This window comes from Rousettus aegyptiacus, unplaced genomic scaffold, assembly GCF_014176215.1.
Source record: "Rousettus aegyptiacus isolate mRouAeg1 unplaced genomic scaffold, mRouAeg1.p scaffold_m13_p_9, whole genome shotgun sequence".
Classification (NCBI taxonomy): Eukaryota; Metazoa; Chordata; class Mammalia; order Chiroptera; family Pteropodidae; genus Rousettus; species Rousettus aegyptiacus.
In genome coordinates, this window is record NW_023416312.1 from 32,401,440 (window position 1) to 32,417,311 (window position 15,872).

Sequence of the window (15,872 nt, forward strand, 5' to 3'; positions counted from 1 at the left end):
TTGTTAGGAATATTTACTACTATGTTTTCTTCTAAGAGTTTTGTGATTTTAACTTTTACATTTCAGTTCGTACTCCATTTAAAGTTAATTTTTGTGTGTGGTGTAAGGAATTAGTCCAACTTTGTTCTTTTCCATGTAGACACTCAGTTGTCCCCACATAATTTGCTGAAAACCTATTCTTTCTCTATTTTGTCTTGTCACCCTTATTTAAAATTGACCATAAATGTGAAGGTTTATTTTCGTACTCTCAATTCCATTCCATTTATTAATACATCTATTCTTGTGCATGCATCACGCTGTCTTGATTACTATAGTTTTGTAATAAGTTTTGAACTCAGGAAGTGTGAGTCTTCCAAGTTTGTTGCTTTTAAAGATTGTTTTAACTCTTCTGGGTCCCTTGCAATTTCATATAAATTTTAGGTTTAACTTTCCAATTTATGCAAAGAAGCCAGCTAGGATTCTCATAAGGATTGCATTAAATCTGTAGATCAATTAGGGGAGTATTGTCATCTAAACAGTATTAAGTCTTCCAATCCATAAACATAGGGTGTCTTTACATTTATTTAGATTTAAAAAAATTTCTTTCAATAATGTTTTGAGGTTTTCAGTGTACTTGCACTTCATTTGTTCAATATATTCTTAAGTATTTCATTATTTTGATGCTATTATAAATGGAATTATTTTCTCAATTTTGTTTTTAGATTGTTCATTGCTAGTATATAGAAATACAAGTGATATATCAACCTTGTATCCTGCAACCTTGCTGAATTCATCTAGGTGTTAGTAAGGCTATATTTGGGATATGGAAAGAATGAAGTAAATCAGGACAATACTTAGTTACCATGTACTGAGCATATTTGAAATAGATTAGTGCTTCTCAACATTTAATATGCATATGAATTTCCTGGGAATCTAAGGAAAATGCAGACTTTTTTTTAGTGGGTTTGGGCTGGATGGAGCCTGGGATTCTGTCTTTATAACAACTTTTCAGTAGATAGCTGGTGGCTTTCATACATTATTTTTAAGCCGCAATGACCCTGCAAGATATATGTTATTGTTTTCCTTCCACAGATAAGAAAATGAACTCAGAAGTTGAGCAAATAACCAAGTTCATAAATTAACTGGCAGAACCAGAATTTTAACACAGTTCATTCTAGTACCAAGGTGGGCTCTTTCTACTCTACCACTGGATATCTGGAATAGGAGCAGATCAGATGGGACATGAACAATGTGTGAATCAGAAAAAAAGTAAGCTTTTCGGGGTCAGAGATGCTGCCAGGATTGCATTTGGGTCTATACCTTGAGGTTATTTTGGAGAGCTGATCAGCGAGGACCTTGCTTTCTAGATTGCTAAGAGTGAAGGTGTGAGACTGGAATGTCAAGTAGAAGATAATAGTAGATAAAACTCATGATTGGAGGAAGTGTAGAAAGTGGCTCACCTCTGATCAGGATAGAATCCAGAGCTGGATTATTGTATACTGCTGAGGTTTACATTTGGGATTACAACTAGTGTTGACTATTCCTGAATTCTAAGTTATTTACTGGGGATAATGAATGGTATAGTATCCATGCTATCCCTTAGGGGCCAGGTTAAGGGTTTAAGGATATGGGTAAGGTTCTAGCCATGTGGTTACCTATGAAGAACTATGGCTAGGTGAGCAAATTACCTTCCAATAATTTTCATCAGAATATTAGGGGATATCCATCACCTCAGTCAAAACACATGAAATAATATAGTTTTTTTGTCCTTAGCACCTTTTATTGAAATATGACCCTTGATGGCAATCAGGCAGGCATATCAAATGTCAGCCAAGAAGGGAGTGGTGGAGGACACAAGTGAAAAAACAATAATATTCAGAAAAATAATAGCTTCACATGGGATAGATGATCCCCAACAGTTGTACAACACTGGTTCTTTATCTATAGAAATTGCCCCCTGCCCCATCCCCCTCTAAAGACCTACTAATTTTCAAAGACTATAATATGCTGTTACGGAAATATTATTGGCATAGATAACTCCTTTGGCAAAGACAGAGGGAATCACCAAGCTACAGATAGGAAGAAGTGGCCAAAATGTATGCAGTTTCCTTCATCTGAAACCTGCTACTAGCAGAGCAGCAACTTCCGGGAGCCTGGGGTTATGGTTGCAGATCTAGTGCCTCTGGACAGCTTTTTAGTACATGAGGTTGAATGGAAAACAGAAACTCAACCTGGCCTTGAAAGAGACTTTTTATCTTTCACCCTCTCTACTTTTCTACTTCCGGTCTCTCCCATGCTAGGATTTTATTTTCAGTGTCTCTGTCTCTTTCTCTAGAATTCCCCTTGTGCATTTACTGCTATACCCTGGCTAAGTCTGAAGGTGGAAGAACTCAAGGAGACTCAATTACACAGGGTACTTGGAGCAGGGAGTTAGGAGGGATATGTGATAGTAATTCTTGCACAGATTCCTCTCTATATATCAGCCTCTGGGCTTACCTATTACCCACTGGGGCCTGTATAAGTATTTGAAGGAAGAAGGCAGAAGTTGAGACCAATAATTGTCTTTGTAGAAATCCCTTGGCCTGCCTGCCTTCCAAACTGCTACCCCCCAGGCAGAGCCCAGGAAATGAGAACAGGGGAGAGACACTACACCTCAAGTAATACTGACAGCTTTACTGTACTGTCACTCACAATGGGATTGCCATGTCAGCAGTGCTGGGCATCAGTGCCTGTTTAGTAGTTCACCTTTGTCTGCCAAGCTTCACTGCTCAAAATAATTTTGGGGTTATTTTATTAAGTTCTTTGAAAACTGTCCTTCTGTATAAAAATGAGCATCCTGTGTTCTTATTTCGGCTCTAGAATAATTTGAGGTGAGACAAAGGACAAAAATAACAGTCAATAGTACTTTTAGTATGATAAACTTAAGGTACAAGCAATCTACCATTGACTAGAAAAACTCAGACTATGACCATGGTGCCTGTGAGGGACCACTCTTTTTTCCTGGGCATTTATTTTCCAAAAAGCTGTTTTAGCCAAAAAAAGAATGTTAGAATGTTGGACTACATTGCCCTCATCCCCTCAATACAGGACATCTCAACTTCCTTATTGTTTGTCCTAGAGCCTGTTTTTTAAAAAAAGATGGCAACCACAGCTTACATTCAAAGCACTCCTTAACCTTTCTCAATCTTGTTTTCTATAAGCCTAGCCCTTTATAAGCCATCAGCCTTTATGAATAAAGTAGAATTCTCTCCTTGAGGGGAAGTGGCAGGTTGAAATTTTTACAGTGGTTCTGACAGCAGCAGTATACAGAGCTTAGCAAGGGCCCCCCTCAGGACACCCTGCTGGCTAAGATTATTTCATTGTTTCCAAATACAATGAAGAGGAAATGGAAGTTAGGACCAAGTATTTGTAGCAGCAGCAAAGTTCCTTGGCAAATTGTTTGGTTGAATGAGGCACCCTTGTTGCTACAGTTAACCTCTACAACCATGAAGAATACAGCTGTAACTAGAACAGATACCAGGGCTTGCTGAGTGGGGCTGTTCAACACCAAGCATGGACCCCAGTTAGCAAGGAATAGGTAATTGAGGTGGATAACAAGGCCACAACTCCCTTCCAGCATTTGCCCACCTGAGGGCTTTTCCAGGATAGAAGCTGGCTACCAGTGTCAGGGCCTTGGCAACAGCAGCAGCATTAGTTGTTTGTGTGCCTCAGATTCTGGCTGAATTATAATTTGCTCTGGGGGCTGGACCTGGCAGCTACCTGGTTCCCTGAGCCAGGCTACAGACTGAGAAAGCAATCAGATAGATGAAATCCTCCTGAGCTCACCTCTCCCCTTTCCTTACCTTGGAGACTAGAGAAATAGGTGAACCTTTGTCGGTTTCAGATTACTTAGGTTTCAAGAAAAATAAGTAAGAAAAAATTGAACCCTGTTGGGGAACGCTAAGCTCATGGTCATCTAGACTTTAAGAAAAATATAGAGCCAGGCCACAATTCAAGGTGAGAAATTCTTTCTAAGACACTTGTTAGCTATGGTGGGAAGAATTCAAGGCCTTGGAACCTGCTTGCTTAAGCATGGTGAATTCAAGCTAATCTGCAGAAAATGCTTTCCTTCTGGGATTGTTCCTCTCCAGCTCCCCTCTTCTTGCCTTATTAGTTAAAAAAGAAGAAAAAAACAATAAAACATGAAAATAAATAAAATCAAAAGCCATTTAAAATATAACAATAAGAATCCCTTCCCCCCCAATAATAAAACATGTATGCGGAAATCAGCTTTAGTAGAGCTATTCATGGCCCATAGTGTGAAGCCCTTAGAGTAGGCACCTGTAACCTTTGGCAATGAAAAGGCAAGATTAAACAGGAAGTGGTAGGCCCACAGTCTTAGGACAGGAGGAGGGCCATACTAGCCAGAACTGAGAGTGGGACTCTTCCCTCTCATGTAGATGCTGGGGAAGATTAGGATGCAGCCAATTTGCTGAAACCTAGCTCTTTCCAGTGGGGCATCCGGGGATCCCCAACCTTTGCTTGCATTCTGTTAAGTATAATTCCTCCTTCTCTGCTTCACACTGCAAAACTTGAGTGAGGTTCTGAAATTCAATAGGCAAATGCCCTCAAGACAATCAAAACTCTTTGGGAAATGGCTAGGCAATAAGCCTCTGGGAAGAGTGGAACTTCATGGGCAGCTTCTCTCTGAGCCTTGAGAGGCTGATTATGGTGTGGGTGGATGGTGAGTGCATGATGTCTTTGGTGTTTTAGTACAAAGAAGAATAAAGGAACTGCTCTGTTGGTTCTGTGTATGGTGAGTGCTTGCTGTACAAACTGTGGAGAGTGTGGTTGTATGATCATGCCCTGATACAGCTTCTACTTCTTGCTTCTACTCCCTAGGGTAGAAGCTTGGGGCCTCCCTGGATTCTCCTAGTTGGTTGGGAGCAGTGCTGTATAAGGGGCAGTGAGAGACATCCAGGGTAGAGAATATGGAACGAACTTCTAACTAACTGCTATCTACTTGCTAATAAACTGCCGACAAAGATTGAAAGCACCTCCCATTGTGGCTGGGCGGGATGGTGTGGGCAGTCCGCTGCTAGAATTAGAAATTGCTGGGCCCCAGGAGTAGGCTCTCCCTGAGACATTTGAGCTGCTCTTCTCCGAGCTTGATCTTCTCTTCCAACTCTCGCTGTTCAATGATAAGAGCAGATTTCATCTTCACAAAGTGTTGATAATCTTGGAGCTGGTCCTGAGGCAGGTAGCGGGAGATCATGCCAAACACCAACTTCTCCCGCCGGTCCACGTGCTCCTTCAGCTCCTTGGCATCTGCCAACTGCCCTGTCAGCTGCTGCTTCTTTTCTATCAGCACCAGCTGGGGAGGCAGAAGACCAATTAAGGGCCATTTCAATTACCAGTCATCCGCCTAACCCAGTACTCCATCAAGGGTGCTGCCACAAAGCAACTATCCACTCTGCTAACCAATCAATCCTATATTTCCTGGCAGGGAGTCCACCTTCATACAAAAGCCTTTCTTTACTGTAGCAGGCAGAGGATTATATGACAGTGATTCTAAAAAGGGGGATATGCAATCACCTCTTTCCAACTCTAAGTTTTCTTTAATCCATGGACCATCACTGGGGTTGGGGTAGGGAAATGATCTAACAAAGTCAGCTCTGGCCCCTTCCATCTGGCAAACTATCACAGTGACAGTGCTTTCAAAATGGTGTATATCTCTGTGAGGGTGTTCGTATGTGTGTATATGTAGCTATATGTGTATGTGCATGCATATGTGACTATTATTGTAGATTCAGATTTGTATCCAAAACCACTCGCATAGGGCAAGGTAACACAGTTTTGGTTCAGGAATCTACACAGAGTAATGCAACCTGTGGAAATGACAGCAATCCAATCTCAATTCCTTGGTGAGACCTCCCCTTCAACTCCGAGAAAGAGATGGGGAGGGGAGAGGGAGGGAATGAGAAAAGGAGAGGGAGAGGGAGAGGAAGGAGAGGGAGAAAGAGGAGCTAAATTACCGTTGCTGCTACTACTACTACTATTCCTACTACTACTGGCAGCTAGCACAGATTTCACTGTTTACCCTGTTACAGGCTCTGTTTTAAGTCATTAACATGGATTATCCAATTTAATTCTCAAAAATCTCATGAGGTAGGCAGTGTGTTCACCCCATTTTTAAAGAGATTGAGACAGAATGAGGTTAAGCAAGTTGCCCATAGGCCACACAGCTAATTAGTAGTACAGCCAGAATTTCAAGGCACTAAAAAACCAGTGCTTACACTCTTAACACTATGTTCTACTGCTTCCCAGACTAGTCAAACTTGAAAGAGGGAGTTCTGAGAAGAAACAGATCGCATTCCCCTCCTTCCACACCTAGAGACATCAACTCTACCTTCTCTTGGTTGGTCTCTGAATCCATGCTGTTGAGAGCATTCTCTACGCGGGCCAGTCGTCCAGAGAGTGACAACAATAGGTTGACCACTTTGTCGAGGTCCCCGATAAACAAATGGTATTTTTCAAACTCATTGGATTTGCAGACAGCTTTCAGGTTGGCCTCCACCTCTTCCCCAAGGGCAGAATTGGCACTGATATCCTCCAGCAATCCTCGCCGGGCTTCTTGCAAGACAGAAAGTTTTCTGCCAATGCTTTCAATAAGCTGTATCTAGGAGAAACAAACAGGAAAAGACAAAGAATGAGGATGGAGACCTACAGAAACTGATCTGTGCTTGTAACCTCTGTTTTGGAATCCAAGTAACAGATGGTATGTTCTACCCTAGTCACTGGAAACAGATGAAACCTGAGCAAGTCTTGAGCAATTCCAGTTTCCTGGACAGGTACCGTCTCTTCCATCTCTTAGGATCTAGGAGGAATCTCTGTCATCATTAAACTTCTTAGCATTAGATAAGTAGTACCCATGGGCTAATGCCAAATGTAACTTAATAAATAAATACTCACCGAGACTATTTAATAAACAGGAACTGGAATGCTTGTGAGAACATAGGTTGGAAAAGCACTGTCACCAAGTATTTGCTTATTGCTTCATTCATTCTCCTTGTATCTATTTAAGTACTTTTGATGTTCCTGGCACTGTGTTAGATCTTCACCCCCTCAGTTTTGTTTTTGAGGCCTTTTAGATACTAGTATGAGTTCTGGAGTTGCAACGACTAGGTTTGACTTCTAGTTCTGCCACTTACTAGCTGTATGACCTTAGGTGAGTTTTGCTTTCTTTATCTGCAGAATTGGGGTGATTACAGTATCTCCTTCCCTGAATAGTAATAAGGCTTCAATGAGATAATGAGTGCAAAGGTTTTAGCACAGACTAATTGCTCAGTAAAAACTGGCTGCTATTTTTATTCAGTCTGGCCCCATTCTACCATTCTAATCTCACTGGGAACATGTCAGGATTAGCTCTTCACTCTCTTCTGAGTTCACAGCACTCATTCTTGTGTCCCTGATTTGCATATGCAGTTCTATCTGCTCTTTATCTCTTCTTTCATTTTGGCTATTCTCATCCTTTCTTCAGAGCCTAGCTTTGCCCCCTACCCTCTCTGTGGAAAGATCCTGCCACCATAAGTCTTCCTCTTCATGATCTCTTTTCTTTTCTGAACTCTCTAGTCTTTTAGAATTAGAAGCACATAGTACAATTTGAAGTTGTTCACTTTCATGTGTGTTCTCCTATTCCCTCTCCTACTATTGATTTTAAGCTCCTCAAGGGAAGCACTGCCTGTATCTTCTGATTTGTGCCCCCTATAGGTGTAACCAGTTCTGGGATTGTACTCATAGCTAGGTGGTGTGGTAGGAATGAAGTTTTGGAGTTGGAGATGCCTGGATTCCAATTCTACCTCCTTGAAACTATGTGACTTTGGGTGAGATACCCAGTCCCACTGAAACTTCTGTGTCCCCATCTGTAAATTAGAGAAATGCCTCCTCTCTTTTCACCCCCCATTCTTGTAGTGTTAAATTAAATCAAGAATAAGATATTTAGTATTGTGCCTGGCATATTAAACACTCAGTACATGTTTACTGCTGCTGTTATTATAATTAGTATTGTTGGTATTATTATTACCTAGATATTATTATTAATTACTACCACTACTAACTAGGTTTGAACCCCAGCTCTGCCACAGAGTAGTGGAGTAACCTTGAGCAAGTAATTCAACCTTTCTGTGCCTCAATTTCTCCACCTAAAAAACAGGATAACAACAGTACCTATCTCATAGTGTTGTTATGAGAATTAAATTTGTTAATACATATTACATGCTTAGAATAACATCTTGCATATAGGAAGTATGCTTTGGTATTTGTTTTATTATAATTCTAGTCCAGGCAATCTAGGGCCATAGTCTTGTAGTTTTCTAGAGTGTGTTCCTTTCTACTACTTTATTTAGAGATGTCCAAGGCATCCAAGACCAAGAAAGCCTGCTTTCGGTCCAGGCTTTGTTGTCATATTTCAGAAATGGTTAAAATTCAGATCACCATGATCTTAGTCTGAAGTGTAATAGGTTTACATTTAAGGAAAATTACAAAACCCATTGGAAATGAAAGATCAATGATATGAATGAGGCAACAAAATTAGATGTGAAGAGGCTCCCAGTTATATCTCTATCCTTGCTCTTCAAACAAAAATCTATGCCAGGAACAAGGGAGGCTGGGGGCCAAATGATCAACTTGGAAAAACACCTGCCCACCCCAGCTGTAAGGTTCCACAGATCTAAAGTGGATAAATGTGGAGAGAGCCCTTTGTTTCTTGGCACTTGGGCTTTGTAACCTGAACTTCAGGCCCGGGGAAAGGGTAGTGGATAGAGCTATGGAGTCATTGAAAACTTGAGTAGAGCAGAGATACTTTTCTAAGGGATTATAAATTGGTGATATTCCTTACCTATCTTCCTCAGAGAGAAAGAACGTCCCAGCCCCCTTACAATCACTTCAAATCACTATCTGCTGTTCTGTGCTTTGCCATTTCTGATCATTTCTCTCTTTTTCTGGTCAGATTTTATTAGGTTTTCTCCTAATAAAAAGGTTCTGAGTAAGGCAGGAGCAGCTCTGTCATGCTCAGAGAACATAGAATCCAAGGAAGCAGATATCTCAATCAATAAAACTTTGATACCACCATGCTTCCAATTATTTCCCTGACATTTTGTTTCAGAATGGAAAGCGGTGGGAAGTCTCTTGTAAATGGCCTTGAGCTTCCCTACAGGTCATGTCCTGAATGATAAATATGGGCAGATGAGCAATTTACATTGAGCTTAGATGTCTATGAAGTGGTAAATTGGGCCTTCGAGGTTGCCGTGAAAACCCAGTTGTTTATGAAATAAAATGTGTAGTGCAGGAATTTGATTAGAAAACCAGGCTAGTGGTACTTAGAGGAAGAAAGGGGAGGATTTGGAATAACAACATCTCCATTTATCTATTTGGTGTTTTAAAGAGATTATTGACTATCTTTGCAAACAAATACTAAAGTTTACCAGTCTGTAAGTTCTCCTTTTCTTTCTTAGTCTGTTCTGTCTCCCAGAAAGTTACATGGAAAATACAATCAATGATTGCCATTGGTTAGAGCTCACTGGCAAAATCTCTGATGTGTCCTGGGAGTGAGTTAGATAACAAGGCTGGCTTATTTCAGAAAGATAGCCCAATAGAAAGTCAGATAGTCTTGACTTAAAGTCTTGAGATCTACCACTTAGTCTGTAACCCTGGGCAACTTAGTGCTATCAACTGGTAAAAAGGGGACGGTAATGTCTACCTTGTGAAGTTTTAAGGTTTAGACAGACATTGCACTTATGATTATGATTACTACTACTGTTATTACTATTATTGATCAAAAAGAGACTGGAGTTGCATTTGTGAGAAACCCAGAGAGATGATTTTATTTCCATATTGAAAATGTAAGAATGTACCAAGATGTTCTGGAGAGCATATATGCAGATTGACCTCCAGAAACACTTGAATTAAATGCTGAAAATTTCTAAGGTATATAAAAAAATTTCACCTTTTTTTGAGCCAGTTCATGGTCAACTTCCTCTTCTTCTGGGCCAATTTCTGCCATCTCTGGTTGGTCTTTCAACTTGTTCAACAGCTCTGCCTTGGCCACAGAAATATTGTAATAAGCTGAGTAAGAGGTAGGGATCACTGGGCCCCCTGGAGGAGGTGAGAAGTGCTGAAATTCTTGTCTGTGGGAACAAAGAATGACCATTTGAGCTCCTCTGCTGAGAGGCTGCTGATCTTTCTGCTCCTTAGTCTCTCCGTTTGTAAAATGGGACCCTGCATCACCAAAGAGCTGTAAAATAAGGAAATAATGGACCAGGAAATACTTGTTCAAATGTAAACAGACCACATGAAGGCTATCTAGAAGCCAAACCAAGGCCAATTATAAGTACTTAGAAGGCTATTTCTTTGTCCCTGACTTCTGCAGCTACGAGGACTTCTTTAGAGATAATTTAGTTTGGTCATGGACACACCACTAAAACCCGGAAAAAAACTGACAGGCCCCTAAAGTTCTGGGCTTCTTATCATCAATGATTCCCCTCGGTTCATGGTCCCAGTATATGAAGGGGCTAGTATAGGGAGGAGCTAGGTGGTAGGAATGGATCTGAGACTTTAGCTACCTGCCCTCCAAACTTGTTGGTTCCCTCCTATCCATCCTGTACCCCTACCCCACCCCAGCTCTATCAAGTCTGCCTGCTTATGAAGGCACCCTATGGCTTTCCTGTACACTCTGATAATTTCTTCTTTCCAGGTAGTACCACTCCTGCTTGAAACAGCCCCATCCACTGCGGATGTCCCACAGTAAAGAGGTCACCCATGACCTCAGCAGTGGTCACCATGTTGGAGGCTGAGGTTAGCACCCCTGCCGGGGGACTTGTCATGACCCTCCACATCTCTCATGAGTTCTTCTGAGACTGCCTGCTATGGGGCAAGCTCTTAGCCTGAGAAGGGATAGCATCTCTCCACTTCTGTCATATCCCCAGTGGCCCCAGCCTCTTTCATAGTTGCAGAATGAAATGGGGGGAAATGAAACCAGTGGCACCCAGAGGCTTGGCAAGTGTATCAGCAGACCCTATTGTCTTGGTTTCACTGAAGCCCGTGGGGCTGAGGTGCTGCTTCTCAGAGCCCCAGCCCATTAAAGAGAACTGCTCCTCAGGAAAGAAGTAGCTTTGGCTCCATGCTGGCTTGGGTTTGGATTCTTCTGCCATCAAGACTTCTGGGCTGGCATGAGGAAGGAAATAAAGAGGAATGCTTTATGTCAGGTTTCAGGGACACAGGGGCAAATAATTCCCCCCATTATTTATGCAAAGAGGAGGCCCACCCCCACTATATTCTTGTTGCTTACCAGCCACCCCCATTTTCTACCTGTCTATGTCACTGCCCCTTTGCTAACCTCTAGCTGTTTGAAAGGAAAAATAGGAGATACTCATTAGTCATTTATGCAGCTATTTGCAGCTCTTAGATAAAGGTCAAAAATAATGGTTAAAATGCTCCACAGCTATTTACTGATTCATAGTGTGCTGTCTCCTATTCATCACACAATAGAAACTTAAGCATGCCAATATTCATCATCCTAAGTATTCATTTTACATGTAGGTTTTATAAGCTAATAACACTGATAAAAGAACACTACTAGCTAACATCATATAGTACTTACTTATGTCCCAAAATTTTGCTAAGATGGGAGTGTGCGTATAGATACAAATATAAAATTTAATGCTCATGACAACCATTTTACAGTTAAGAAACACGAAGCATTGAGAGGTAAAATGACTTTCCCAAGGTCACCAGACAGTAAATGGCAGACCCATCATTTAGACGTAGGTAACCTAACTCCAGAATCTGCGCTTTCAGCCACTATGGTATACTCCCAAAATGACAATCCGATATCATATAAAACCCTGCATGTAAGGAATTTTCTGATTAGACTATATCTATATGTTAGCAGAGAAGAGAACACTCTGGAGGGAATATGAACATGTAGAATAGAGAATTGTTATCCATAAGAAAAATATTAGGGCATATATGAGAATTCAGAGTCACAAAGTGCCAAAAGAAAGTATGGAATTGAAAAAAAAGGATGTGGCTGTATGTCAATTATATCTCAATAAAACTGGAAAAAATAAAAATAGATTTTTAAAATGGTGTGCTAATTAGAGACTCAGTTCCCCAGCAGACACAGCCCTGTATCAGATTATAGTGTATAATGTTAGACACTATGTTCTAGGGCTCCTTTTCTCATAATCTCCATTAATAGGGGAGGGGCTACAGATCTGAGAACATAATCTGAATTTGATAATGAACATTAAAGCAAACATCAGATTTCTTCTACAGAGCACTGAAATGTAAAGAATCCATAAAGCAAGGTATACCTGAACTTAACCAACACTCAACAATTCCAATAACCTGCTTCTAAATGTGTCACTTCATTTTGTAACTGAATAATATGTGGGTTACAGAGATAATATGGGTTAACTTGGCTGATGTTAGCACATCTTTTTTTTTGCATTTTAGATTAAAAATATTACACATCTACTTGCCCCTAACACTATTCTTCCTTACAACAGTCACTTCATTCTGGTTAGAACCCTGTGCTCTCCTAGGATCTTCAATAGGATCTTCTTGAGGAGCCGAAAGATCCTAGGATGATGTAATGGGCACAGTGAGCCAGACTACCTGGGTTTTGGCTACTTGTGATCTTCTGCAAGTTATTTTATCTCCCTGTTCCTCACTTTTTTCATCAACAAAACAAAACAAAACAAAAGACTAATGGTATCTATTCCATAGGTTTGTTGTGAAGATTGAACCACTCAATATTCAAAAGTGCTTATAAACAATGTTTGGCACATGATAAGCAGGAAAAAAATATTAGCTATGTTGGGAACGATGTTATTCCTTAAATCTCTATCACTCAAAGAAGCATCTATCATTGATTTTTTGCAGCCACAAGCCAGGGCAAACAAATGTTTTTCCTCACATCCCATAGTCATTAAAAAAAATCTCTGGAACAAGTTACAAGATCTGTAGTAATAGCAATTTCCTTCTCTATGCCAAGGTGAATAGAGGCACATAAAAGAAGAAGAATTAGGAGGCTGACAGGGGCATGCAACTACTACCACTGGTACACATTGCCCTACAGGAGGGTCTTATGAAGTCCTGGCCTACTATAAGGACAACATCTTTCAGAGAGAGGCTGCTTAGGATAGTAAAATAAGCGTGGGTTTGGTAGTCAGACAGATCTGGCTTTGAATCTTTGCTGTGCAATTCTAAGTTGGTTAGTCCCTTACTTTGCTCAGCTTTAGTTTCCTCATCTGTCAAATGGGGATAATAATGGCACATAGGGCTATTGGGAGGATTAAATGAAATAATGGATATAAAATGACTAGCAGTGTCTGACATGTAGCAAATGCTTAATAAACGTTTATTCATTTATTTATTGTTTCTTTTAAATATTAAGTGTCAGTTATGTGCTAAGTCACCTTCCCTGTTGTGAAAGGTAATAATCACAGATACTTTCCATAAGATATTTTCTAATTACAATAAGAATGCTCCCCAGCTAGACGGACAGCTTGAGAAGTAGCCGCTTGTGATCTGATAAGAGATTCTCATGATTTCTGGGGTAAAGGCCCTATAAATGCTGTGCTTGTGGCACTTCGGGCTAAAAAACCTTGACTAGCTCCAGATAGCCAAGTAAAGGATTTGCCTGTCAGTAAAAGACACGATAACAAGGTACTACTTCTAATGGCAACAAGTCTCAGGCATGTTCTTTATATACAGGGTTGGGGATGGAGAAAGTGGAAGAGTAAAAGAATGTTCTTCGGTGTTATAAGGAGTGATGAGGGCATAAAGCACCCAACCCTAGGAACACCTTTGATGCTGGGGTGGTAAGAAGAGTTTAGAAGCCCAGGTAGGACCTAGAGAAGAGGCAGGTCAGATTTTGAGCTGACCTCTTGTTCTGGAGAATAAGCAGAAGAAAAAGCAGAAAAGGGCCTGAGCCAGGTTTCTAGGAAAGGCCTAATATAGGCAACAAGGGTTTAATGCTTCTGGCTCAGGGGCCAGAAACTGATGTATATCTTCAAAAGAAACTGGGAAATAATAAATATAATATATTGATAGTGCTTTTTAGGGATAAGTACATTAATACGTACAATTTACTGAGCACTTACTATGTGCTACACATGGGGTTATGTCCTTTACAAGATTATCTTCACATTCACAATAACCACATGGGATAGGTATCATTATAATTTTTCAAGTGAGAAAACTAAGGCCAGGAAGAGTTTAATTGACCAGTCCAAGGTCTTGCAGCTGGTAAATAATGGAGGTAGAATTCAAAATTGTGCCGCCTGCCTCTTCAGAGACCTAATGTCTTTCATAAACACTTACTTGGAGGGATCAGTGGTCTCCTGTTCTGATGTCCTCCAAAGCCCACTGATGCCATAATAGCAAGAGGGCTGAGCCTTCTCAGCTTTAGATCCCAAGTGGTCCCTTATTGGAGGCAGGAAATCGCTGGAATGGTGAGAAAAGGACTTTTGCTCTGCTGGGAGGCTTTGTGCACCCTGCCTTGAGACCTCCAGGTGACCAAAGCCTAGGGGTTGTGGCTGCTCCAGGACCCCCTCAGGATTGAGAGCACAGGGACCAGTGGCTTCTGAACTGAAATACTGGGGTGGCAATTCCTCCTCTTCCCCTCCTTCCTCCTCTTCCTCTTCCTCTTCTTCCTTCTCCTCTTCCTCTTGCTGTTGTTGTTGTTGCTTCCACTGCTGTTGTTGCTGCTGGGCTGCACGAAAGAGCTTGTACTTCTCCCAGTTGGGGGGAGGAGGACGAGGAGGAGGAAAGGCCTTCTTCCTGGCTCCAAGAGGATCTTGATGGGTCTCATCAACTTTGGTAAAGAGCTCCCTTCTAGGCTGCCCCCATGCCCGGAAGCTCTGGGGCTCCAAGGAGATATGGCTCTCTGAGAAAGCACGGCTGCGCAGTGGGTGGGGCATGGAAGCCATGGAGCTCCCTTCCTCACAAACTGAAGTGTCCTCTGTTTTTTCTGACGAGTGCTTGAAGTCTCCAAGGAGGTCAAGAGAAGAGGTTGCTCGATAGCTTGACAAGTCCAGTGCTGGGTTCTCAAGGCAAGGATGGAAGGGGGTTGCCCATGAAAAGCCAGCCTTAGAATGAGACATTTCCCTGCAAAAGAGCAGATGGGGATTGTGCAGAACAAGCAAGTTGCAGATGATCCCACATTTTGGATGACATCATTTATATAAAATTTAAAATGGCCACAAAACAATGCAATCTATGTAGTAAATGTAATAATAGTAACATGTAATATATAATGAATAATATTGATAGCTGAGTATGTACTAAATGCCAGGCCTACTGTTTTAAGTGCTCTCCATGTCTTAACATATTAATCTTCATAATAACCCGAAGAAGTTCTATTACTAATGTCCTGATTTTACAGCTGGGGAAATTGAGGCATGGGCAGGTTAAATAACTTGCTCATGGTCATAAAGCTAGTAAGTGGTAGAAATACGGTTTGACACTGGACAGCCTAGCTCCAAAGTCAGAATGCACACACCACCCCAGTCTTTTTGTAGGACTCAGATTGTATGTGTTATGTCCTCTGGCTTACAAGTCTGGTTATCTTGCTTCATCTGTTTTTGTTTTGTTTTTAATTATGAAAAATTCAAATATTAATTCAAATATTTACAAACACAGAGATTACTATAATAAATATTCATGTTTCTACTGACTGCTCAAAATAAGCACATCTTAATACTTTGCCACTGATGTTTCATGATTTTTTTAAGAAATAAGAAATAATACCTTTGTTTCACTCCCCACATTCATCCCCTATTGCTTCTTTAGATGCAAACTGTATCATAAATTTGACATATATACTTTCTGTCCATGTTCTTATACTTGTA

At 40.9% G+C, this 15,872-nt stretch overlaps 1 protein-coding gene across 5 annotated transcripts in view; it reads right to left on the minus strand.

The window, feature by feature from the left end:
• Positions 1 to 1,729: 1,729 nt before the first annotated feature.
• The window catches only part of SHROOM4 (shroom family member 4), a 218,319-nt gene continuing 204,176 nt past the window's right edge, over positions 1,730 to 15,872 (minus strand). For 4 of the 5 annotated variants that reach the window (XM_016153262.2, XM_016153264.2, XM_016153267.2 and 1 more), the window contains 5 exons: positions 14,344 to 15,129; positions 11,029 to 11,178; positions 9,962 to 10,142; positions 6,368 to 6,637; positions 1,730 to 5,332 (listed from right to left, as the gene is read on the minus strand). In XM_016153262.2, coding sequence (XP_016008748.2) covers positions 5,063 to 5,332; positions 6,368 to 6,637; positions 9,962 to 10,142; positions 11,029 to 11,178; positions 14,344 to 15,129 — 1,657 coding nt within the window. In that variant the 3' untranslated portion in view covers positions 1,730 to 5,062. The remainder of the gene's footprint in view (positions 5,333 to 6,367; positions 6,638 to 9,961; positions 10,143 to 11,028; positions 11,179 to 14,343; positions 15,130 to 15,872) is intronic. The other variant, XM_016153263.2, reaches the window with a different exon arrangement.